Source organism: Crinia signifera, chromosome 2, assembly GCF_055691185.1.
Source record: "Crinia signifera chromosome 2, ASM5569118v1, whole genome shotgun sequence".
NCBI lineage: Eukaryota > Metazoa > Chordata > Amphibia > Anura > Myobatrachidae > Crinia > Crinia signifera.
This window is the reverse complement of record NC_139218.1, coordinates 45,865,551-45,893,367: the sequence shown is the minus strand read 5'-3', so window position 1 is coordinate 45,893,367 and position 27,817 is coordinate 45,865,551. Positions and strand designations below refer to the sequence as shown.

Sequence of the window (27,817 nt, the reverse complement as noted above, 5' to 3'; positions counted from 1 at the left end):
TAGACTCAGCCGCACACAGATATACAGTCTAATTAACCACTGCAGTCTTGTGCAGCCGTTTTGGAACACTGCGTTGCAACAAAGACACGCAATCAAAAGCCTGCGGCGCAAGCAGAGCTGCACATGACCGTGGGGGTAATTCAGGCCTGATCGCTGGGCTGCTACTTTTCGGAGCCCAGCGATCAGTTAGCCAGAGCGAAATCCCGCCCATGTGCATGGCTACCAAATCCATGGCAGCCATGCTGCATCCATTACAAATCACACTGAATGACCAAGGCAATGTGTGCAGCATGCGGAGTAGCCCTGGACTTACTCTGCGCTACGATAAATCTGTGCAGATTGGGGCCGGTGCCGATGTCAGATGCCCTCCCTAAAAAACACCTGGATCCCATCTATGTTTTTCCCGGATCACTCCCTGAAAACGGCTGGGGCTTTCCTCCAAATGCCGGCCGCCTGTCAATCAGCCAGCATACAGGCTGCAAAGAAAAGCCGTCGACAGCTTTCTTAACACGGAGGGCTTGTGCATGCACACTGCGATCTATGCGCAGTCCTTTGATAATCGTATTGGATTCGAAAACACAGCCCAGCGAATCAGGCTGCTTTGCGTGACTGCAGCAATATTGTATGAGGTCACATCTGTAATAGGCAAGTAGTCAAACTTATAATCAGTTTATTAAGCTATGCTTTGGCGTACCCACCTATTTTAATTTGCTGTTTGCAAATGTGAGAAAGGAAACCGGCTTCCTGCGACAGTGTGTGCGATTGGGGTACAGCTGAATAAGGGCAGTTATTATACTTGTGAGGACCCCCATAAGTCCCTACCTGGCATCTAAGCAAATTTGTTATATTTTGTCACACACTATTCACAATATATAAGTATGTTCCTCGGATGAGTGGTGTGAATACTTGTTTACATGTTTTGTTATATTCCCCATCAATACATTACTATAGCAACAAACAATTTGGACAGCCCACTGACAGCTACCTGGCTTGCAGGACCCATCACACGAAAAAGACAAAGCTAGGTCTATATATTTTCCAAATGTCTATTCGTGATGTTGTTTGACGTTTGATTCTTTAAATGGCATTTATGGTTAAAGTAAACAAGCTCAAATATTCAACCTTCAAAACCAGGAGCGGAGGAAGACTGTTTTATGATGCAAGACAAAGCTCATCACAGATATACAGCCAGGGAGGATCTCCGCCTTACTGCAGATACATCCGATTGCTGTAAATCAGTTCCATACCCTGGGATACGCTACATCTGACACTTATGAACGTGCCAAAAGTCATTCTAACCACATCATATAATGGACTATTATGGAGAACATAGACAGAGATTCATGTGGGGTAACTAAGAAAGGATCTAACCCAATACTGCAAAGGGATGCAAATCTGTGAGGTAAATATCCATTTATGATAATCTCACCCATTAGTCTTCCCATATAATAGTTTGATTCACATCATGAGAAGATTACAGTGTACCGGTCACCGGCACACAGTGACAGCAGCCATTTTGAAAGACACATCAATATTCAGGAGAGTACTACGGTCAATGCAATATGAACTAAAGATATTAAACGACAAGGTGTTTGAAATTGGCAGTGACAAAATCTACATTAGCAGATAATGTGCTGGTGTGGTCAAGCACCTACAGATTAAGCTGATCACATTCAGGGCAATAAGGATGGCAATAGAAGGAAGATGAGGTGAGCATTTGTACTATATATAGTTTTCGAGCATCCTGCATTTCCAAAACCTATGCATTTCCTCTTCCCTGCCTGCGGTGTCGCTCTAGGTGACCATACACGGTACAATTATTGGGGCAGATGTGTTAAGCCTTAACAAGAGATAAATCAAAGGATGATAAGGAGAGATAAACGCCCAGCCAATCACCTGCTAACTGCCATGTTACAGGCTGTGTTTAAAAAAAGTCAGTAAGGAGCTGATTGGCTGGACGTTTATCTCTCCTTATCACACTTGCATTTATCTCTTGTTAAGGCTTAATACATCTGCCCCAATGTATGCAATTTGGATTAAATCGCATTGCATACGTTTTGCAATGCAATCTAGTACATAAAGTATGTGCAGCACATACTTTTTGAGCTGTGTGATGGCATGTGCGCAGGAGCGCGCATCTCAGCATGCCCGGCAAATGCCCGTGTATGAGCACCTTCTCTGCTGTGGTGATTCTAGCCCAGTGTGGTCTGTATTCCAGGCCTGTGCTAGAGGCAACACAGCATAGAGTTGTCTATTCATCCTGTGAATTTACCAGAGTACCAGAGAAGGGTGCCGGACAGCTCCCCGACAGTCGGGATTCCGACAGTCATTACTCCGACGTCGGAATCCCTCCTGCTCCTTTGTGGGGGTCCAATTGCCCGCAGCGTGGCGAGCATAGCGAGCCTGCAAAGGGCTTCATTGCGCTCCACCCGCTGTGCAGTAAGGATTCCGATGTCTGAGTAATGAATGTCGGAATCCCGACTGTCGGTCAATTATACCACACCCACCAGAGACGTGGGGCTGTGACTATCCACACACAGAATTGGTCCACTTACTTGTAATAGTGCTCCCAGAGATTCCTGTACCTCCCCTGTCCGGACATATCAAAGACCGTGAATGACAAGCTGAAATATAAAAAGAAATAAGATAAAACATATAATATAACCACAGTTAGCACATTGGATAAAAGATATGCAATGCTGATAACCTACTAATGGACATATTCAATTAGGCAGGGGGGGGGGGATACCGAATGGAGTTTCACGCTCTGAACTATTACATTTTCCCCATGCAGGTAACCCCGTGCTGCGAATGGTCGCCCATAGGTTCGGCATAAAATGCTCTGAAATCTGTGTTTTTTAATTGCAGCTCCTGAAGCTGCATGGAAAGGACGCACCCTCGGGGGGATACAAGAGGCTGGTCATACATTAAAGCAATTTTAATGCAGATTGCACAATTTTGTTGGCTCGCGGAATGCATTGTGTGTTTTTTTTTGTTTTTTTTTACATGCAATCGATGTTCAGATGGATTGTACAACCTGAGTCATTTGAGTGGCATTACATCTTTAAGATAATTGCATCTGGTTTGTGAGGCAAATGATTGATCGTGAGGAGATGCATCGTACTGGGCAGCTGGATCAAACGTTACACTGTTAGCACATCATGTGTCAAAATGCACCAAATAGTGAATACGGGACTGCCAGTGAGTTCAAGGGAAATCGTGCGATGAATCGGACCTGATGCTGGTTGTCCTAATGTGTGGCCAGCTTAAGACCTAACTAAGTAGGTCCAAGCTGACAATTACTCGGCAAGACACTGGCCCTTATTCTGGTTCACTTGCAAAGGCAAATTCCTTCTCAAATGGACAAAACCATGTGCACTGCAGGGGGGGCAGATGTAACATGTGCAGAGAGGATTAGATTTGGTTGGGGGTTTACTTCTGAGATCTATATTGGGTACTTCTTTACTTTCACGGCGCCAGCATGGCGCCGCGCGTCAGAGTCCCCTTGCGGGGCTCGCTTACGCTGCGGGCTCGGTGGCTCGCTACGCTAATTAAAATCAACTCCATGCCAACATGGATAGTGGGAGGTATGAACTATCCATGTTGGCATGGCGTTAACTTCGTTTATTTTACTTAGTTTGTGGCGAGCGTAACCCGGAAGTAGCGCGGCGCCATGCTGGCGCCGTGAAATTAAGGAAGTACCCTATATTGCAGTGTAAAAATAAAGCAGCCAGTATTTTCTCTGCACAGAAACAAAATAATTCACCTAAATCTAATTCTCTCTGCCCCACCTGTAGTGCACATGGTTTTGTCCATTTGAGAAGGAATTTGCCTTTGCGAGTGAACTAGAATAAGGGCCACTGTTACAAGAATATATAAGTGTCATATTACTACAGCGGAATACAGAAATAGAATTTTACCTTACAGATCAAATCCTAGTTGAAAATCCATCATTCTTACTTATGAAAATTCGGTACTTATGTAGTATCTGGGCTGCCGATTTTTTGATTGTATGCCTTAAGTTAAGGCATACAATCAGATGCGATGCGATGCGATATCGCATCGCATCGCATCGCATCCGATATCGGATGCGATGACCCGATTTTTCCATAGGAATCAATGTTAAAATGATTCCTATGGAAAAATGGGTCCTTTTCATACCCCTACTATCCAAGTGGGCATGGAGTTGGATATAAACCTGTGGCGAGCGTAGCGAGCCACCGAGCCCGAAGCGTGGCGAGCGAAGCGAGCCCCGCGAGGGGACGGTATTCGTCCGCTCGCCACGCTTCGGGCTCGGTGGCTCGCTACGCTCGCCACAGGTTTATATCCAACTCCATGCCCACTTGGATAGTAGGGGTATGAAAAGGACCCATTTTTCCCATTGAATTCCATGTTAAAATGGACTCAGTCCATTTTAACATTGATTCTTATGGAAAAATCGGGTCATCGCATCGCATCGCATCGCATCGAATCGCATGCGATGCGATGCGATCTCCCGATCCGACCCGATTTAGAAATCGGCAGCCCAGATACTACATAAGTACCGAAAATTCATATGTCATTCTACATTTTAGATCTGTCTTCACGCCATGCATCGGTGTTATTACCCAAGCGAGGTGCGATATTAGGCCACAAGACTAGAACGAGGTGTGCAATTCCCACTTGCGGCGGCTCGACGGCGACTGAGAATTGCTGAAGCTTTCTTACCATTACACAAATTCCCTTTGGAACTGATTATTTGATGCTATCAAAATCGCCCAGTTTAATCATCTGCTAACATAAAATGTTCAGATGCAGGGAATTAATGTATGATAGTTGCAAATGTGAGGCTTGTTCCAGCGCAGCAATGAAACCGCTTTAAACCTCTGATGGATAAATTAAAAATAAACTTTCCTAGATATGGAGGTCAGTGGGATTAATTAGGTTTTATATCCTGATCATTATTTTTTGTGCCTTTTTCAGATGCCCTGTCCTAGGTTTAGAGAAGACGTATACTAAACAATGAGATGTTGGCCACACAGTTTACAAATGTTTTCTATTTTCTCCTATAGTACTTGGTTTTATTTTTAAGTGCGGTTGTACATTAATATCTTGTTAAGGCAGCTGCGTTACCATCTTCGGTTTATTGCTAAAATACTTAACAGTCTAAGAAGACTTTTTATTGCAAGTGAAGACCCACTGAGAGCTAGAAATCTGCCTGTAAATTAATATTTAACAATACGTGGAACAGCAATGAATGAATCAACTGGGAAGCTATTCATTTTGCTGGCATAATTTATCAAATATAGCTCATTAATGAGTACAATAAGGGCAAATCTCCTAAGTCAGGGTTTCCCAAACTCGGCCCTCAAGGTACCGTAAAAAGGTCCAGGTTTAAGAATGTGCATGCTTGTGCACAGATGGTATCAAACTACTGGTACTAAATTAGCCACCTGTTCTTTAACATAGATCGGGGGTTCTCAAACTCGGTCCTTGGGACCCCACACAGTTTATGTTTTCCAGGTCACCTGGCAGGTGCATTCATTACTTATTGACACATTTTAAAATATCCACAGGTGGAAGTAATTATTTCACTTGTGATTCTGTGAGGAGACATGGAAAACATGCACTGTGTGGGGTCCTGAGGACCAAGTATGAGGACCGGTGACAGATATCTGTAAAACCTGTACTGAGAGAGTAAAATAGCAACCACTGACCTAGATCCTATCAGATCCTCATATTTTCCGCAGTACCTCTACTAAATACAAGAGTTTATCCCAACTTCATTCCTGAGGGAAACCTAACTGCATGTCGTCTATACTGCATGCTTCAACACAGGTGTAATTATTAGAGACTGATCTATAAGATGTGGAGCATGGCTGCCAACCTGACCCTCTCTATGCTCTGTTCCTGGACTTCCCTGGTTGGTAATGTATGATTGCCATCACCTGTGGTGAAACACCTTTCTTATCAATTACCTAGCTTTCCACAGGTGATGGCAATCATACATTACCAGGGAAGTCCAGGAACAGAGCATTTTCTCCCTCATGGAGAGGGTCAGGTAGGCAACCATGATGCGTAGGTTGTACTAATTACTCTTTGATTCCCCAAGGATTTGAGCTACAAAACACTGCCATATATACTTACATACTGTATATTCCATGCAGTTTTCAAAAGTTGTTATATGAATGTTTATGCCATGGTTTCCCAAACCCGGTCCTCAAGGAATTCCAACAGTCCAAGTTTAAGGATATCCATCCTTCTGCACAGACGGGATAATCACACTGACTAAGGTACTAAGGGGCAGATTTATTAAGCTTGGAGAAGAGATAAACTGGAGATAAAGCAGAGAAAAGGTAAAAGGAGATAAAGCACCAGCCAATCATCTCCCAACTGTCTTTTTCAAACACAGCTGATTGGCTGGTGCTTTATCTCCTTTTACCTTTTCTCCGATTTAATCTGCCTGAGTGTCACCTGTCCTTTAACATGGATTTCTTTAAAACTTGGACTGGTAAGGTGCGTAAACACACCATCGGGCAGTGTGTACCATCAATGTTTCTGTGAGCGGTGTCGTTCACAGATATATTGTGTCTAGAAGTTATATCAACCCATCATTGCCCTGTGCAAGTCTGCGAATGGCTTGCAAAAATATCACCAATCAGCGGCCAGCTGCATATACATTCGCAAACCACTCTCCATCAAATGATTTTTCTAGTATGTGTAGTCTGTGCGTAACGCTGATCCTTCGACAAGTTTGCGATAGAATCAGGCTGAGGCTGATCGAGGCCACAGCTGACGTCACAGAGCCTCCCTGAAAAAGTTTGGGCACGCCTGCCCTTCTTCAGACACTCCCAGAAAATGGACTAGTGCCACACACAAATGGCGGCTTCCTGTCAATAACCTCGCGCACAGCTGGCAAATAGATTCAATGCTGATTTTGGACGCTGAGTGGATTCTGGTACAGTACCTGGATGTCTTGAATTTTTCAATGCTGAATCCAATCGTTGGGACTATATCCTGGCTCTGAGCCTTGAACATAAAAGAAAAAGCAGAGGTAAATTTCTTTCAGCTGGCATCATATATTATGCTGGAAAATGTAGGGGGAAGAAACAGACAAAGCAGAACTACTGCATATAACCCCACGAAATGGCACTGGTGCGATCACTCTCCATTAATACCACAAAATAAATAATAATGTAGGGTACTTGTTTTCTAGCACAGCGCCCATCGCATTGTATACCATAAGACTAAATATGGTATACAATGCGATGCGATATTGTACAATAAAATAACGTATCACATCGTATGCCATACAATGCGATGGTATACGATTTTTTATTGTACAACCACCCTGATGGGTCCTTACAATGTTAAATGCCCCCCCATTGTCAACGCCAACCCGAAGCGTGGCGAGCGCAGCGAGCCCGCGAGGGGTGGCGGTACGCGTCCTCCGACCTTTTCATACCCCCACTATCCACAACACCCATAGAGGGAGAATAAATTAGTGTGCCGAGCGTAGCGAGTCACCGGGCCCGCTGCGTGGTGACTGCAGCGAGCCCGCAAGGGGGGAAGGGGGGGGATTCTCGTCCCCCCCTTGTCGGGTTTGCGGCGGTCACGATTTTGAACGCCGGGATTCCAATCGCCTGGATTTCGTACCAATCCCGGTGGGTTACTGGTCCTGTGCTACTCTGGCTCTGGGAAGTTATGTGCTAGATCTTGGCTCGGTTAGATGGTAGACAGGTACTGTGCTAGGACCAGGATCAGGTAAATGGTGATTAAAGGCTTTGTGATAGTTCCTGGCTCCAGTAGATGGTGGACAGGTACAGTGTTGGTTTCTGGCCCAGGGTAGCTGATGGATACAGACTCTGTGCTAGTTCCTGGCTCGGGCAGATGGCGGACAGATACTGTGCTAGTTCCGGGCTCAGGTAGATGGTGGACAGATACTGTGCTACTTACTGACTTATGTAGATGGCAGACAGGTACTGTGCTAATTTCTTGCTTGGGTAGATGGTGGATACAGGCTCTGCGCTAGTTCATGGCTCAGGTAGATGGTGGACAGATACTGTGCTACTTCCTGGCTCGGGTAGATGGTGGATACAGGCTCTGTGCTAGTTCATGGCTCAGGTAGATGGTGGATACAGGCTCTGTGCTAGTTCATGGCTCAGGTAGACGGTGGATACAGGCTCTGTGCTAGTTCATGGCTCAGGTAGATGGCGGATACAGGCTCTGTGCTAGTTCATGGCTCAGGTAGATGGCGAATACAGGCTCTGTGCTAGTTCATGGCTCAGGTAGATGGTGGATACAGGCTCTGTGCTGGTTCATGGCTCAGGTAGATGGCGGATACAGGCTCTGTGCTAGTTCATGGCTCAGGTAGATGGCGAATACAGGCTCTGTGCTAGTTCATGGCTCAGGTAGATGGTGGATACAGGCTCTGTGCTGGTTCATGGCTCAGGTAGATGGCGGATACAGGCTCTGTGCTAGTTCATGGCTCAGGTAGATGGCGGATACAGGCTCTGTGCTAGTTCATGGCTCAGGTAGATGGTGGATACAGGCTCTGTGCTAGTTCATGGCTCAGGTAGATGGTGGATACAGGCTCTGTGCTAGTTCATGGCTCAGGTAGATGGTGGACAGATACTGTGCTACTTCCTGGCTCAGGTAGATGGTGGATACAGGCTCTGTGCTAGTTCATGGCTCAGGTAGATGGTGGATACAGGCTCTGTGCTAGTTCATGGCTCAGGTAGATGGTGGATACAGGCTCTGTGCTAGTTCATGGCTCAGGTAGATGGTGGATACAGGCTCTGTGCTAGTTCATGGCTCAGGTAGATGGTGGATACAGGCTCTGTGCTAGTTCATGGCTCAGGTAGATGGTGGATACAGGCTTTGCGCTAGTTCATGGCTCAGGTAGATGGTGGACAGATACTGTGCTACTTCCTGGCTTGGTTAGATGGTGGATACAGGCTCTGTGCTAGTTCATGGCTCAGGTAGATGGTGGACAGATACTGTGCTACTTCCTGGATCAAGACCGTCATCTGCATTGCAATACCACAATTTAGCAGCTTAAGTTCATAAACGCCTTCTATTGACCTTGCACAAATCAGCTCTTTCCGATTACAAAAGCAAATTCTTACAAGCTTGCTTTTCCTTTGCTTAATTTTATTGCTGTTTACTTGCACAGTAATTAGATGCACTGCTGGAAAATTAGGCCATTAAAACGGTGAAAAGAGAAACTTAATTTTACCGTTCTGATCTTGTGGGAATACACGATCAAGGAATGTCTGTGTCCTGTCACAGACGAGGAGAGGTTACTCGCACAGAGGAGACAGGAGAAGAGAAAAGAGTTTCCATCATGTCACAGGTCTCTGAAGGATTCGGCGGTACTAACACACTGTCATGGCTGTACTGTAAACCAGACACCAAGAAGCCAGGAATGACATTAACGCAGCCTGAGAGTCTGCAACTCTGCTTCTATGCCCTGATAACTGCATTTAATTACTTTGTGCACTGACATATCTGCTGTTCGCTTTATTGCAGGGATTATAAACTCTCACTGCTCCCCACCAGGTTAGGTTTCCAGGATTTCCTTAGACACGGACAAGAAAAAGGAATCAGTTAAAGCGGCCAATTATACTGTACACACGCACAGGTGGCAACTTAATGTATTATTATGCTTCCGGTATTCATCAGCTGCAGCCTCCAGCTAGTGTGACTATATCTGGGGTAGTGGGAGTCCCAAGCATGATGCTAGGTTGGTTCTAATAAATGGCAATAGGGAGATTCAATAGAGAAAAATTATAATAATAATAAAAAAAAAAAACCATTAGCTATCTATCTAAATAGTCCTCAACTCTATGTGACCACTAGAGACCACTCAATGGTCCAAATTACTCCTTTGTGTGCTAAAAGATGTAATAGAGTGAAAGCTAATTTTGCGGGTGCCGGACACGTTCCCGAAAGTCGGGATCCCAACAGTCATTTACCCGACGTCTGGATCCCGACTGTCAAAACGCAGACAGCCTGGTGTCCGACGGCCACCGGCTATTTTCCCTCAAAAGGGTCCCGCAAGAAACTTTTTTTTGCGCTCGCCATGCTGTCTGAGTCCGGGCAGTCGGGATCCCGACATCGGGCTAATGACTGTCGGAAACCCAGGGACACTGAACTGCTTCAAACTTGCTGGATATGGCGAGAGGGAGCTGAGAAGACAGAGACTGGAGGTAGGAGCAGATAGGGACTGAGGTTCAGCGCAGATAAATGTAAGGTTATGCACCTTGAAAGTCCAAACCAGTGTACAACTGTTGGTACTTATGTAGTATCTGGGCTGCCAATTTTTTGATTGTATGCCTTAAGTTAAGGCATACAATCAGATGCGATGCGATGCGATATCGCATCGCATCGCATCGCATGCGACCATCGGATGCGATGACCCGATTTTTCCATAGGAATCAATGTTAAAATGGACTGAGTCCATTTTAACATGGAATTCAATGGGAAAAAGGGGTCCTTTTCATACCCCTACTATCCAAGTGGGCATGGAGTTGGATATAAACCTGTGGCGAGCGTAGCGAGCCACCGAGCCCGAAGCGTGGCGAGCGAAGCGAGCCCCGCGAGGGGCCGGTATTCTGTGTCCGCTCGCCACGCTTCGGGCTCGGTGGCTCGCTACGCTCGCCACAGGTTTATATCCAACTCCATGCCCACTTGGATAGTAGGGGTATGAAAAGGACCCCTTTTTCCCATTGAATTCCATGTTAAAATGGACTCAGTCCATTTTAACATTGATTCCTATGGAAAAATCGGGTCATCGCATCGCATCGATGGTCGCATGCGATGCGATGCGATGTGCCCGATTCGACCCGATTTAGAAATCGGCAGCCCAGATACTACATAAGTACCCAACTGTTACGCTAAACAGAGTAGAATTGGGCAAATCAGAATTGGAAAAGGACCTAGGAGTCCAAATTGACAAACTGGGGTGTAGTGCTTAGTGTCAGGGTGCAGATACAGGGGGCTATTTCACACGCTCCAGCTCCTGCTGGGCGGCAAAACCCCGCACGGCGAAAAGCCGTACCGCACACCGTAGTTAATAATGGACACAATTGTGTCCATTCACACGGGACGGACATGGCCCAGCTGCCTGGTTGCAGCCGAATCCCACCACTGGAAGGGACGGCTGCCGGGCTGTGGCCATCCCCACCATTTTAAACTCCTGAGTGCGGCATGGCTTATTTGCTGTGCGGGGTTTCGCCGCCCGGCAGGAGGCGGAGCATGTGAAATAGCCCTAAGGCTAATCAGATACTAGCCTGTATAAAAAGGGGCATGAAAACTAGAGAAGACAATGTAATTATGCCACTCTACAAGGCAATGGTTAGACCTCACCTGGAATTTGGAGTGCAATTCTAGGCCCCACACTACAGAAAGGACATTTTGGAACTGGAAATAGTCCAGAGACGGGTACCCAATCTAATAAAAAGGATGGAGTCTTTACGCTACGAAGACAGACTAGTCAAATTAGGAACGTTTATGCTAGGAAAGAGGCATTTAAGAGGAGACATGCTTTACATGTACAAATATATCATGGGGCAATATTCTGAACTATAAGGCCACCTCTTTGCTTTGAGGTCAGAATCCTGGACATGTGGGCATGCTTTCAGACTACAGAGAAGATTCCGCACCCTTAGTAGGAAAGTTTTTTGTTTATAGTCAGGGCAGTAAAGGTAGGGAACGCTCTTCCAGAAAATGTGTTCATGGCAGACACATTGAACACATCTAATATAATGCTGGACAAACATTTTCTGGAGAAAAAAAAAAACATCCAGCGGTACAACTAATCACTATTCAGCCATAGCTGGAACAAAGGGTAAAAGTGAAATGGGGAGATCACATCTAGCCTATATCCTCTAATGGGTCCTGTATAAGGTTGAACTTTGTTCAACCTCAATTGATGTTAGTATGTATGCCTCATATAGACATGTAAAAAAAAAAAAACACCAAGGTACAAGCTCCATACACTTAAGTCCCATTTCTGCATATGTTCTCAACCAGTGGTTCCAAAACTTTTTCTAATCACAGCACTCCTGAGTATAACAAATTTCTTTACGGCACCCCAGGTCAAAAGTTTCTGATTGAGAAAATCTGAAAAAAATACTGAATTAAGAAAAATGTGTTTATAGCTCATCCTTAGGGTCAGTTATGTGGCAAAGGGATAGGATTCACCTCTGTTTGTCCACAATTTGCCTCTTACATTGGTCATAAATAATTTGAATTGTTCATGGAACACCAACACAGGCCACCCCTGCAAGTCCCCCAAGGCACCCCAGGGTGCCATGGCACACAGTATGGGAACTACTGTTCTAAACCATTTATACTGAGGCATATTCGTGAATACATTTATTGCACCATTTACACAACCCCCCACCCACCGGTAATATAACAGCAACAACTCGTCTTGTTTACAAAAAAGGCTTTCATTATTAAACACGCTCACAAAGCAGAAATCACCCATCAGCATCAGCTAGTGTAAATATATTGGACCAATGACAAGCAGTGGAGGTGGGGGGCGCACTAACATCCACCACCCCAATTTATATCACAAAGGCAAGAGCTGCCCATTGCGAAGCAGCCAGCGGAGGGTGAGCAGCTCCCCCACGGCTCTCCCCTCCTCCTACCGGCTGCTGAGGGACGGGTTCCGCCTCCTTTTCCCTGAACCCGGAAGGGGATGTACGGAGGCTGCCAGGACACAGGTGAGGGGCAATGGCAGGTCGCAGGAAGAAGCCCATAGGTTTCTATGGGGTATAGTCAGCTTTTGCTATGGGATAGTTAGAATGGCATGCACAGATGTAAATACTACTACTACTACTACTAATAATAATAATATTTGCTGTTATTTTCGTCAAAGCTGTAGCGATATACATCTGTACTTATTGTTGGTAGTTACAAAATAAGCAAGTAAGCATAACATTAACAGCAATGGATAAAATAGTTTCAACTCTGAACACTAGGTGGCGACCCCATAATTGCACAATTACCTTGCAAAGTACAAGTGGATAACAATGGAAGCAAATGAACACATGACACTTTAAGCTAATTTCACCATGCATACAATAGTTTTGTGTCCTTAGGGATCAACCCCCAAAAAATGATTGCGCTATTCACATCAATGCAATGTCTTTGCTATAGATCAGAATTCCTAAAGCAAAAATGTACAGCAGGAAGTAAAACGGCTTTGCTTATAGTTTCAGCTCTTTCCAGATAAACGTACTCTTAGAATAATTTTTATGCTATGAAAAGCAAAAGAAAGTAGAATATTTGAACGCTAATTTCTATCCATTCCAGGAGATATCATAAGCGCATGAAGTGCTGAATGCCTATTTTACATGAAGTGTCATTGAGGATAGACCCTACCCCAGGTCTTGGTAATGCAGGGCAGACGGGTGTGGTATATGGTCCCGACAGTCATTAGATTAATACACTGGGCTATTTAAACTCATTGGGTGAGATTTAATAGGATGAGAGATTCAGAAAGTGAGAGATTTGGTACGAAATCTCCAGGTTTTTTTTAAAGCTGCAATCATTTACACGGCAAAACTAGTTTGATTTTGAAGTGTAAATGATTGTCGCTTTAAAAAAAACTGGAGATTTCTTACCAAGTCTCTCCCTCTATTCTTTGAGTATGCATGCTTGTCGGAAATTGGGTCGAATAAATAAAAAGGAGGGGGGAGAAAGAAATCATTTTGGGAAGTGAAAGGAGATTTGGGAGCCCATTTACTAAACATTGCATATACAATGGGATCTGGGCTTTGCATTACAGATATTTGTACGAGGCTGAAGTTGGCTTCTTATTCGGCCAGCTTATTATTTGAGCTCCAGCTTCTTATTCAGAACAATCCTTTTTACAAGGGTTAATGAATCATGGACAACAAATTTGACTTCAGAAATCAACACAGGGGGGTCACGTACATATGACCCACTTGCCATTTCTTTTGACCAACAAGGATTTGGGCAGTAATAGGGCAGTAAAGTGGGCATGGGTCCCAGATGTCATCATTTTGAATAAGTAGCTGGTGTCCTGCAAGGGTTAAACAGCTTTGGTCAAAAAAAATTACACTTGGAATCCACACAGGGGGGTCACTTCCATATGACCCACTTGCCATTTCTTTTGACAAACAAGGATTTGGGCAGTAATAGGGCAGTAAAGTGGGCATGGGTCACAGATTTCATCATTTTGAATAAGTAGCTGGTGTCCTGCAAGGGTTAAACAGCGTTGGTCAACAAATATTACACTGAAAACCCACACAGGGGGGTCACTTACATATGACCCACTTGCTATTTCTTTTGACCAACAAGGATTTGGGCAGAAATAGGGCACTAAAGTGGGCATGGGTCCCAGATTTCATCATTTTGAATAAGTAGCTGGTGTCCTGCAAGGGTTAAACAGGGCAAGTGGGTCATATGTAAGTGACCCCCCTGTGTGGATTCCAAGTGTAACATTTTTTGACCAACGCTGTTTAACCCTTGCAGGACACCAGCTACTTATTCAAAATGATGAAATCTGGGACCTATGCCCACTTTAGTGCCCTATTTCTGCCCAAATCCTTGTTGGTCAAAAGAAATGGCAAGTGGGTGATATGTAAGTGACCCCCCCTGTGCGGGTTTCCAGTGTAATATTTTTTGACCAACGCTGTTTAACCCTTGCAGAACACCAGCTACTTATTCAAAATTATATCTGGGACCCATGCCCATTTTCTGCCCAAATCCTTGTTGGTCAAAAGAAATTGCAAGTGGGTCATATGTAGGTGACCCCCCTGTGTCGGTTTCAAGTGTAATATGTTTTGACCAACACTGTTTAACTCTTGCAGGACACCAGCTACTTATTCAAAATGATGACATCTGTGACCCATGCCCCGTTTCTTCCCCAATTTCTGGCCAAATCCTTGTTGGTCATATGTATCTGACCCCCCTGTGCAGGTTTCAAGTGTCATACTGTTTGACCAATGCTGTTTAACCCTTGCAGGACACCAGCTACTTATTCAAAATTATGATATCTGGGACCTATGCCCACTTTACTGCCCTATTTCTGCCCAAATCCTTGTTGGTCAAAAGAAATGGCAAGTGGGTCATATGTAAGTGACCCCCTTGTGCGGGTTTTCAGTGTAATATTTGTTGACCAACACTGTTTAACCCTTGCAGGACACCAGCTACTTATTCAAAATGATGAATTCTGGGACCCATGCCCACTTTAGTGCCCAATTTCTGCCCAAAACCTTGTTGGTCAAAATAAATTGCTAGTGGGTCATATGTACATGACCCCCCTGTGTTGATTTCTGCAGTCAAATTTGTGGTCCATGATTCATTAACCCTTGTAAAAGTGATTGTTCTAAATAAGAAGCTGGAGCTCGAATAAGAAGCTGGAGCTCGAATAAGAAGCTGGAGCTCGAATAAGAAGCTGGAGCTCGAATAAGAAGCTGGAGCTCGAATAAGAAGCTGGAGCTCGAATAAGAAGCTGGAGCTCGAATAAGAAGCCAACTTCAGCCTTGTGATATTTGTACATTATGCATCATCGCATTCCCTATCAAAATCTATAGAGGATGTGGCTGTGGGCAGGACAGGAGGGATCAAAGCAGGTATTGGAGATTCCTGCTGCGGTCCCTTCTACATACATGCCAATGGTACTTAATATTTGCAGATAACCCCCGAAAATGGGCGTTTTTTCAAGGATTTAGCTGGAAATATTAAATGATAAATAGGCCCTTGAAACTCACAACCCATTATGTACTATAGCAAAGCATTAGCTCACTAGACTATATATCTATTAGTCAATTGAAAGCTCCTTTTCTTATACTTGTTTTTTACAATGTCCAATGGAGCTTTTTAAATATTGGTTAATTATTATTTTTTATGGATCAATTTTTTGCCACTTATAATATTATATACTAGGTTATTGTTTTTAAAATCTCGGACCCAGGATGAAAGTGTAAAGGAGAAAGATAAACTAAAAATAGGGCCAGTGCGTGCCAAAAATTTACACCATAATGCCTATTACATATGTCACACACCAATTACATATTATACCACATGCCATAATGCCTGTTACACTTTATGCCACACACCAGAATACCTATTACATATTATGCCACATAAGTTCCGCTTGCCTACATGCTCATTGCTATGGGTTAACATGCTTGTTGCCATGGGTTAACATGCTCTGCCAGGGGTTAACATGCACCACAATACAATACAGCTTAGATGTATGTAGCAAGGGAGTAGTCAGCCTACTACTATGGGCTGGCGGATGACCATTTACCAGCAGGGGAGTATGCGGGCAAAGATGGTCGCTGAGTAGGAAAGTGCAGTAAGTAATTGTGAGAAGGGGGCTATGACAACAAGGGAAGAGGACCCTGCTCTGATGAGCTTAGCGCATTGGCCAGCAATAACAGTTGCCTCCCTCCACTCTCTCACAAGAAGTACAGGACATACAGGTCAGGTGTCCCTTATCCAGATATCCAAAAAACAAAAAAAAATATTCTAAAAAACCCCCTAGGTTTTCGGAATATCTTTTTTTTTATTTTTATTTTTTTATTATTTTAAAACTCTCTCCTCCCTTGGGGGGGGGGGGGGGTTTAAAATACTGTGGTGTTCCAACCTCAATCGCGTCCATCTTTTGAGGCATCCCAGGTCCTGATGATGACATCACCGGTGCAATGCATCATTAAATCCTGGGATGCCTTTGAAGACGGACGCCGGGGGACCAGGTGAGAATGAAAAACAAAAAACCGCATCTACATTTTTTGTTTTTCATTCTCACCTGGTCCCCCGGCGTCCGTTTTCAAAGGCATTCCTGGATTAAATAATGCATTGCGCCGGTGATGTCATCATCGGGACCTGGGATGCCTCAAAAGATGGACGTGATTGCCGTGGAACACCCGAGTATGAAAAAACAAAAGATATTCCGAAATCTGGAATAATACCCTATCCGAATTGCTCCTATCCTGAGCATTTCAGATAAGGGATACTCAACCTGTATAAACAAATTTAGTTACAAAACAGTGCTGTGCACGTTATAGAAACAAAATCTTATCTAAAGGTTTTTAAGACACTTTCAATCCGCATTCGATTTGATGCATGCTCCCGTTTCCCTATATTGAAAAAAAAAAATCTAATTTCAATCCAGTATATCGAATGTGTACACTGTGCCTTAAATGTACATCAAAATCGGTATCGAATGCAAAATTGCAGATCAAATGGAAAGCAAAGGCCAAATCGAAAGGTGGTCGAATTCAGGAAATCGACAGTAAAATCTATGTGTGTGTGTGTGTGTGTACACACGGTGAGATATGCACTATATTTCGATTAGATTTTGCCTATAGAATAAAAATCGGTACTTATGTATTATCTGGGCTCCCATGTTAAATGCACCCCATTTTTTCATACCCCTACTATCCAACTACGCATGGAGTTGATTTTATATAGTGTGGCGAGTGCAGCGAGCCCCGCGAGGGGACGCGGTCTCATAAGAAAAACGGGAGCCCAGATATTACATAAGTACCTAAAAATCAAATAGAAATCAAATCGAATGCACATCAATGCTTTTATTAGCATTCAATGCAGATTCTATCCCAATGCGTGCTCCATGTAGTGGAAATCGAATAGAAAAAAAGTCTTGGCAGCCAAGACTATATAGTGGAAATCGAATAGTAGATAGTGCAAATCTAATGCGTTCAATGCTGCATTCGATCCGATTTCAATCTCCTGCCTCAAAGATCAGGAACACTGTGAGATCGAATTGAAAATAGTGAAAATCGAAAAGGAGTAGAAAAAAACTTCAGAACATGTCGAATAGGCCAAATCTAATCTAAATCGAATCAAAAATGGAATTGAACCGTGTGTATGCACTATGAGACAGCAGATTAGTATCTTCTGGACTTTTAGATAACAGAATAAGGGGGTTATTCTAGTTCACTCACAAAGGCACAAACACTCTCTAATGGACAAAACCATGTGCACTGCAGGTGGGGCTGATGTAACATGTGCAGAGAGAGTTAGATTTGTATGGGGTTTGTACTACTGATATCTATATTGCAGTGTACAAATAAAGCAGACAGTAGTTACCTTGCACAGAAACATTAAAAGACCCAAATCTAACTGCACATCAGCCCCACCTGCAGTGCATATGGTTTTGTCCATTAGAGAGTGTTTGTGCCTTTGTGAGTGAACTAGAATAACCCCCATAAAACATATAAAAATAAAACTAGCCTATAGAGGTGACTATAAGATATCTGTGGCATATGAACAGAGTTTGGTACTGTAGCTGTAGGGTCGACCAGTGAATTATTTCAAAGGCTTCAGGGATCTTTTTTTTCAATAAAAAGGATTATACATTGTGCATAGTAAAGATCAAAAGTGACAAAACCACGATCAAGAACATTTTCTGCTATTATTTGTTTATTTCTAATGGCTAATATCCAGCTTTAAGGAGGTAATTCACTTAAGAGCGAACAATGTGAGAGAAAAACAAAAAATACCTGCGGCTCTGGAATTTGCCACAGGGTTTTCCTATTCAATTAGAGGAGAGAACATGAGAAATCACTGCTTCCTTTTTACCCACACCCCACAGCAAGTACAATCATTCCTAAAATTGTTACATTTAGGAAAAATCATTAGGATTTTCTATGGTGCTCCCACGTAGAACAAATTAAGTAACTGAAAGTTTCCAATTAGCTTAATTAGTCAGTAATTACTTCCAAAGGGGTGACTTCTCCTGATCCAGGAGGTTATTCCGGTTGACACACAAAGCTGCAAAATTCACAGCTTAGCATGTCATTCAAAAGTTGCACGCACTACCAGTGGCCCCTCCGACACACACATGCTAATGGATGTTTTGCATATACATCCATTTGCAGGCTTGCATGCAGGGACAAAATCATTTGATAACCGCCGACCATCGAATGATTTTGCAAGCGCTTGCAGACCTAAGACACCTTCTCTGTGGTGTCTTAGGTCTGCGCGTGCCCCGTAGGGAAGCGAGCGGGCGGGCAGCTGAGATCCACTGATCTCAGCTGCCCGCCCCCTGAACTTGCATCACGGACGCACTAGCATGGGAACGTCCAGTGTTTTCCCATAGGCGCATCCCTTCGCCCCCCGCCTGCACTTCTAGGCGCGAATGGGACGGTGGACAAGTAGTTTGTCACACCCAATCGCACTAAGCGGCTGCACACGCGCATAACAGTATATGCACAGTCTCTCACCATCATTGCCCTGCGCGAACACGCAGGGGAGCGTGGCAATAAGAAAAAGGTCCTAGTGCTCCCGCTAGGCTGCGCCCTGCCCGATTTTTAAAGGGCAAAATGCGCCCTGCCCCTCTGGCAGCGCCCCGCTAAAACAACCTGCCTCCTACTCTTATGGTGATACCGGGGAAGCCCGGCGCCGCAGTATAAAGCGGTGCCCGGCGCTTCCCCGGCAGTGGAGAGCCTCCTTCAGTGACGACGGCAGCCGAGCCCGCCACTTTTCTTGACGGCAGCGGCCAGACCCGCCCCTTTTCATCGTGGTGGGGCCCGAGCACAGCCCTTTTGTGATGTCGGCGGCTCGGGACGCCCAGATAGTGATGTCGGCTGGCCCGTTCCACCCCCTCGACGTGCAGCGGCGCCCTGCCCGCCCCTGTTCCTAGAAGGAACACTAAGGTCCCCAGTCCAATGTCGGTATTCTATCTCCAGCATCAGATGTGAGTGTAATGTTTGTGTGTCTGACCCTTGGTGAGTGCAAACTCCTCCCCCCCCCCCCCCCCCCCAAAACAGCAGCCACCTCCCCTTCCAGCAGCCCCCTTCACAGTGCAAAGATGGAGATCACACATACCTATGGTAATCCAAAATTAGGAAGAAGGTTCCCCCCTGAAAATGTAAAACTAAAAAGATTCTGGGCCAGGCTGTTTATCACTCTCCATTTTATCACTTTTGAAGCTTAGTGCATCTGGCCCTCTAAATGGCTTAATATTCTTGGCTTATAAGTAAAAGTAGTAATTCAGTTAGTGTACAAATCCCGCAGCAGATGCAGAGTGATGGACTGCAGTATTGAGTGTGACCATCAGCCCTAGACCTTATATGAAAATCTTTTGACCTCTTACATCAAGAGATCTCTTTATTTATGCACAGATGAGTTCTAAATCTATTTTGCTGCACCAGCCAGTATCCCAATTGCTTCCACAGACAGAGATCCTCAAAGGATACCTGAGGGCTGGAGTGGAGAACCGTTGGTCGAGGCGGTCTTACCATTGCTGAAGCTAGAATGACCCCTTCTACCAGGTAAAGATAGAATATATATTTAATTAGGGATAATTCTAGTGATACTTTCATGAAAAAAAATAGTTCAGACATAAGCACGACATGCAAAGAAGCCCAGGCAGAGACCCTCTGTGATGGTAGAAAGGGCTACAACTTACTAATGAGCTGACAGAACGGATCATACAAAGGTGAGTGCGCTTTTTTTTTCCTCTTTTTGTTTTCACAATTAGTGTGACTCTGCGGGACATAGCGATACCCTGTGTTTAAATTGCTCCCAATTAAACAATTATACCATTGCAGAAATCCCTACAATAACTCTTACAGTGCCATAATTGGACAGTGTTAAAACAATAAGAGACACTGGGGTGAATTTATGAAGCTTGGAGAAGTGTTATCTATCCCCATAAAGAACGTTATGAGCAAGGTGATAATGGTTCAGCCAATCAGCTCTTACCTGTCAATTTACATATTGTAGCTGATTGGCTGAACAATTATCACCTTGCTCATAACGTTCTTTATGGGGATAGATAACACTTCTCCAAGCTTCATAAATTCACCCCCCAGTCTCCAGCTGGCGTGCTGTTGTGATGGGCTGCCTGTGGCTGGGAAATGTGCAGCTGTAATGACTCAGGAGTGCCGCTGTAAAACCTGGTGAGACAAGTGTATGAAACCAGCACTATCCACCACTTGTAAGGGCAGAAATACATCTATTGCATCAGGATACGTAACATTCAAAGAAATAGGACCATGCATCTGATTCCGATCAGATGCATGGTCCTTTGCACAGCCACAGAACGCATGGGCTGCACTATAGATTTATCGGATCCAGCATCCTCTGGCAGGCTTGGCTGGGATCGCATACAATACATTGTATGCAAAAGGAAGTCATACAGTGTATTGTACTCGATCCTGCCATCCAGGTAGACACTGCAGACAGCGGAGGCAGAACGTGAAGTTTTTTTTCAAAAGTTAGCCAATCAGTGCTCTCTCAGCCAATCAGCGGCAGGCCTATTTTAAAAAAAAATGTATTCACGATCTGCCGCCGCTGTCCACGGTGTCCTCTCAGCGCTTCCCGGACACTGCGGACTGCCCACCCAGTGCAACGCTGCACCCACAGCATAGACCTCCTGCCCTCCGCAGCTCCCTGGTAATTACATGGGATAAATCGATTTATCCCCATGTAAAAAATGGCACATCAAGTGCCAAATCGTAGTGAGCTCTCCCGGGGGAGCTCAGGGGAAATTAGGTCCAACTTCTCTTTTGGACAAGTCGGCCTAATGTATGGGGACCTTAATAACATACCCACACTTCCTGTGCCTGCAAGCTTAGAGAACAGTGATGCTTGCAGCAGTTGCACCCTTATGGGTACTAGATTTGTCATTTAAAACAACCATAACAATATTTCAGTGATCCCATAGTGATATTTTACAGAGCATTATACAAGTACAATGCCAGATAGTGTCAGAACTAAGGGCCTTATTTTGGTTCATTCTTTCTGACAAAATCCTTCTTAGATGGACAAAACCATGTGCACTGCAGGTGAGGCAGGTGTTACTTGTGCAGAGAGAATTAGATTTGGGTGGGGTTTTACTTCAAAGTGAGAGCTATATTGCAGTGTAAAAATAAAGCAGTCAGTATTTTCCCTGCACAGAAACAAAATTACTCACCCAAATCTAATTCTCTCTGCACATGTTACATCTGCCCCCCCTGCAGTGCACATGGTTTTGTCCATCTAAGAAGGATTTTGTCAGAAAGAATGAACCAAAATAAGGCCCTAAGTCATAACTGATTTGTGAACATCCACCTCTATCCTTTGGATGACCTCAATACACCATTGTGCCCACATTATAAATCACACATATAGTACATTTACACTTACATTTGCTGGTTTCAGTTTGTTGATGATGGTGGTCTTGCCACTATTATCTAGACCAAGGCACAAGACATGAACTTCTTTCTTCTTCAAGCCCAGCCAGCCTGCCAGCCGGTCAAACAAGCCCATGGTCCTCACTCTGTACCTGACATTACAGAACAACTACGGTTACATAAAAACATGAACGTGTGCTATTACACCAGCAGTCTAATCATTGTGGAAGGAACACAGGCAGGTCATGACAGCTGCAGACAGCATAAGAGAAGGCTAAGCTTCTTATTATAAAGGCGCATAGCTTCTAATCAAGATTGACAGGTAGGCGTGTTCAGCTGGAGGTCTCTTAAATAATGCTTATAGTACTAAAAATGCAATAAAGTACTAAAATGTAATACATCTAACCTTATGCGACAAACAGCCTGTAACACATTTTTGCTGATGCTTATCGGTGGGTTTGCCCTGGAACTTTATCATGGTGGCAAATGGTGTAATGACAGTAACTGTACAAAAGTAGAGATATGCAAAATATGCATTGTACATCTAACCCCTGGGGGCTTATTTCTGCGCACATGCATAGGACCCATTGGGATGTCAAACACATGCGATTTGGGCCGATTTCACCCGATTTCTCAGCCTGATCGGTCGGAATCTGGTAAAATCGAGCCAAAACTGCATAGTGTATGTGGGCATTTAGGGCTGCACGTTCTGTGGAAATTCCGGGGAGTTTGACCGTATTTTTAAAGCGGCAATCATTTACAAAGTAAAAATCAGGTTGGTTGTGACTTTTAAATACTTGCCGCTTTAAAAATACGGACAGATTTTCTGTAGGCCCTCCGAACTCTGATATTTCAAACACCTAGATTATTTTATTTTTCAGCCGTTCATTTGTATCTTTTCTGGTATGATTGTTTGCATGAAACAATTCAGCCAAAATTCATGGTATTTACCGAAACATTTATTTTTTTACTTTTTTTAAACTTACTATAAAATCCTTTTCTCCGATTCGAAGGTCGTCCAGTGTCCACCTTGAAATAGGAGAAAAGGATATTGCAGTAAATCCATCAACAGGTAAGTCTAAAGGTCCATACACACTGGGCGACTATGCCCAGCATGTATGAACAGTGATGATGACAATCATTGCTGGGGGGGGAGCCGCGCAGTGCATTCACACTGAGCGTCTTTCTCCCTGCCCGGCGCCGACGGAGGGGGGAGGACGGCGTTGCATAGCAGAGCGCTATGCAAAGCCGTCCTGAAATCCGCTCATCTGCTGGTATAACCAGCAGATGAACGGCTTTCCCGGCGATGTTGCGGGAGCGCACAGCAGCGCTCGTCGCTCAGGCATACACACTGGGCAGCTTTGAGCTGAAAGCTGCTCAATCTGGGTGTTTTGAGCGACTTACAGCTCAAAGTCGCCCAGTGTGTATGGGCCTTAAAGGGTAGAGGTTCCCAAAGGTTTAAAGAATATCCATGGCTCAGCAGAGATGGTTAAATCAAATTGAAAAGGTACAAATTCATTTTTTTTTATGTGATCTATTATCAAAATCAACACGTGTCGACATGGGTCCCCAATTATTGTAGTGCATACCCTCCTCACATGACAAATTTAGCTGGCCTTGCTTTGGGCCTGCTGCTCACATATGCTGCTGGATTACATAAAAGAGATAGAGGTGGCATGCAGTCAGAAAGACAAGTAGGGGGAAATTTACTAAGATGGGAGCTGTATTTCACATGGGATGTTGTTATGGTCAATCAGCCAATCAGAATCTACTTCTCATTTATTTATCACTTTCTAGATTCTATAAATTAATAAGTAGATTCTGACCATAGCAACATCCCATGTGAAATACAGCTCCCATCTTAGTAAATTCCCCCCTACTTGTCTGGAATCGGTACATCTGTCAGACCAGACTTAGGTCTACAGTCATTAGGTCGACCCCGGAAAGTCGACTGGCCCCAAGGTCGAAAGGGTTAAAGGTCGACATGGGTCAAGGTCGACCTGGCGTAAGGTCGACATGGGCCAAGGTCGACAGTCATTAGGTCGACATGGACACAGTTGGAGTTGAACCGCATCACTCGCAATGCTTCGGGCACACTATTTTATTCTCCCACCACGCCCTAGTGGATGGTAGGGCATGAAATACCGCCTGTCGGCACGTCGGCTCAAAAAAACAGTGAAAAACTCATGTCGACCTAATGACTGTCGACCTAAACCCACGTCGACCTTAAGTCATGTCGACATTGACCTATGTCGACCATGGGGCCAGTCGACCTTCCGGGGTCGACCTAATGACTGTCAACCTAAGTGTGGTTTGACAGATGACCGTTTCCCACTTGTCTTTTAGGCTGCATGCAACCTCTATTTCTTTTTTATAATACAGCAGCTGTTTCCACCCAGGAACAAAAACATGGCACCTGTGTTTCTACTGCGCTCCAGTCTGCGCAGTTATAGACTCAAGCAGTTAATGTTTCCCATTATTGCGTATAGGATGAATATACAATTGCGAATGAGTTGCAGTCGCTCTGGTGGACGTCTCTTCATTTCTGGACAGCAGCTTCTCTTGCTGATATCAGCTGCTGCATTGCGGGCGAAACACAACTGTCTCTGAATCAGGCTCAGAGGACAGAGCTTGTATTAAATTATAGGAGTCAAATTAGTATATTTTACTAAGGTACTGGTTTATAGAAGTGCAGCCGTTGCTCATAGCAACTCATAGACTATAGCTATTATTTATCTAGAAGGTTCTAGATAAATAAGTAGAATCTGATTGGTTGCTATGGGAAACATCTCCACTTCTAAAATCCGTCACAAAGTAACTATTCACCACAAGCATACATTCTCACAGGATGGAAACACAGAGAACGGAGGAAGAGGTGCACATAGCCTGCACATGGGTAACGTGCCAATTCTTAAAGGACAAAATGCACCCTGCCTGTGCCACCACCACGTGGATAGATGACGCGCGCATTCACATGGCATCTATTCACATGAACCAGAGAACTTGCTGGAGACCCAGCTCCTCTGTAGGTGTCGGGCACACCCACAGTGACGTTACCCGTCCCCTTAATGATGTCTGTGGAGCCATGATCCTACCCACACATTGGTGATGCTGGTGGGGCCTGTCCCGCCCACATCGCTCCGCACTCATGCTGCCCCTGTACCTCTGCCATGATCCCAGCAGAACCACTGCATGGGGCGACTACATACAAAAGTCAGGGCATGGAGAGTGACAGTGGGGCACACAGGGGTTGGGGAGGACAGAGGAGCACACAGGTTATTGGGACAGGGGAGTCAGAGGGGTACACATTCAGGGGATGGGGGGACAGAAGGGCAGACAGTCAGGGGATGGGGGGGGACAGAAGGGCAGGGGATTGGAGGATGACGGAGGATGACAGAGGATGGGGGACAGAGGGGATGGGGGACAGAGGTGCACACAGTCAGGGGATGGGGGAGCAGGGGGGACAGGGGTGCACACAGTCAGGGGATGGGGGAGCAGGGCGGACAGAGGTGCACACAGTCAGGGGATGTGGGAGCAGGGAGGACAGAGGTGCACACAGTCAGGGGATGGGGGAGCAGGGAGGACAGAGGTGCACACAGTCAGGGGATGTGGGAGCAGGGAGGACAGAGATGCACACAGTCAGGGGATGGGGGAGCAGGGAGGACATACTGGCACACAGTCAGGGGATGTGGGAGCAGGGAGGACAGAGGGGCACACAATCAGGGGATGGGGAGACAGAAGGGCAGGGGATTGGAGGATGACAGAAGTGCACACAGTCAGGGGATGGGGGAGCAGGGCGGACAGAGGTGCACACAGTCAGGGGATGGGGGAGCAGGGCGGACAGAGGTGCACACAGTCAGGGGATGGGGGAGCAGGGCGGACAGAGGTGCACACAGTCAGGGGATGTGGGAGCAGGGAGGACAGAGGTGCACACAGTCAGGGGATGGGGGAGCAGGGAGGACAGAGGTGCACACAGTCAGGGGATGGGGGAGCAGGGGGGACAGAGGTGCACACAGTCAGGGGATGGGGGAGCAGGGGGAGGGGCAGAGATGCACACAGTCAGGGGATGGGGGAGCAGGGGGGGGGGCAGAGATGCACACAGTCAGGGATGTGGGAGCAGGGAGGACATACTGGCACACAGTCAGGGGATGGGGGAGCAGGGGAGACAGAGGTGCACACAGAGGACGAGGGAGCAGAGGGACACACAGTCCGGAGATAGGGGGGGGGGGGGGCAGAGGCGCATACAGCACCGTTGGGAGCAAACGGCGCAATAAATGCACAGAACACGGTAGAACGCCGCATACTCAGGACAGTGCGTATGTTACATAAATGTTCCTGACCCTGACATACCTGGCAGCGGTGCCGGTGCTGCTGATACGTGGTCGCGCAGCCGCTGCACAGTGCACACAACACCACCCTGTGTACCGGAAGCGGCGGTCTCTATGGTAACCCAGAAACACTTTCCTTTGGCTCGCAGACAGCACCACAGCCAATCGCTGCTCTTATTACACTGTACTTGGTTCTGTATTCTCTACAGAGCAGCGATTGGCTCACAGTACCGACCCTCTGAGTTTGGGAATGGGTTGTCAGTCATCATTGTATGGATGGGATGGGGACTAGTAATAAGGTGATGCCCAGGCTTCCTACACCAGCAGCATGGGCGCTGTGTTATGTGCTATTTACCCCTTTATTTTGCTTACCCCCTCTCTATGGACAAGTCGCAGGCACAATAGTATATGACGACCCTACCTATTTCTGGTACCCGGGGATGGGAATGAAAGCCTGCAGCATTGCACAGGATCCGCTTCAGTCTGATTATATATACAATATATATGTATACTGTATATAAAAGTAGACGAGAGAGAGAGAGAGAGACTGGCATAGCCAATATAGATATTAATGGAAGGGCAGAGAAGCAAGCCCAGACAGCGGAAGGAAACGGGCTGGGGAGAGAGATTCTGGTATGCAGGGACTGGGGAGTCCGTGGTAGGCAGGAACTGGGGAGAAAGACTGGTGTAGAGTAGACAAATACTGGGGAGAGAGCCTGATGCAGACAGATACTGGGGAGAGATTCTGTAGTCAGGGCCGGTGCTAGGGTGTCCGGCGCCCTCCTGCAAACCATACATTTTGCGCCCTTTCACATTGCCATTGCAACAAGCTGCAGCCCAATTGTGTGAGTGTATGCAACATGCGATCCTATGGAGGATCTCGGGTGAATGTACATGTAAGCATACACCATCTCAGTGCTGTGTCCGCAAAATGTTGCAGGCACTAAAGGTGCCCATACATGCTGCGAGAATTGCATACGTTATGGGCTAGATGGCATCACATGGCATGCATGCAATGTGTGTGCGATGCGATCCGAAAGCAGTACAAAAAGTATGTGCAGCACATACTTTTTGTACTGTGCGATGCGATTCCCGCGGGAGCGCACATCGCATTGCATGCTGCTATTGCAGCGTGTATGGCCACCTTTAGGCACATAAACCAGCCCATTATTTAAAAAGTATCTAAATTAATATTTAAAAAATCTACAATTATTAAAATATGTGTTATAAACATGTATAATAAAAGACTCACTGTTCTTTAACTCTTGTGCAGTCCCTCCTCTTCTATCTGTGTAGGCAGGACGCTGAGGACACCATTACACCCCTCTCGTGACTGAGGGGGAAAGGAGGGGAGAGAAGGAGGAGATGGAAGAAGAGGGG

At 45.5% G+C, this 27,817-nt stretch overlaps 1 protein-coding gene across 5 annotated transcripts in view; it reads right to left on the bottom strand.

Annotated features, from left to right (window-relative positions):
• Positions 1-27,816, bottom strand: part of ARL6 (ARF like GTPase 6) — a 72,752-nt gene extending 44,936 nt beyond the window's left edge. For 2 of the 5 annotated variants that reach the window (XM_083171950.1, XM_083171954.1), the window contains exons 1-4: positions 26,460-26,592; positions 22,123-22,261; positions 6,947-7,008; positions 2,556-2,624 (exon numbers count right to left, since the gene is read on the bottom strand). In XM_083171950.1, the coding sequence (XP_083028076.1) occupies positions 2,556-2,624; positions 6,947-7,008; positions 22,123-22,245 (254 nt within the window). In that variant the 5' untranslated portion in view covers positions 22,246-22,261; positions 26,460-26,592. Of the gene's footprint in view, positions 1-2,555; positions 2,625-6,946; positions 7,009-22,122; positions 22,262-23,095; positions 23,139-26,459; positions 26,593-27,689 lie in introns of those variants that run through there. The other 3 variants (XM_083171952.1, XM_083171951.1, XM_083171953.1) reach the window with 3 other exon arrangements.
• Between the last annotated feature and the right edge of the window lies 1 nt (position 27,817).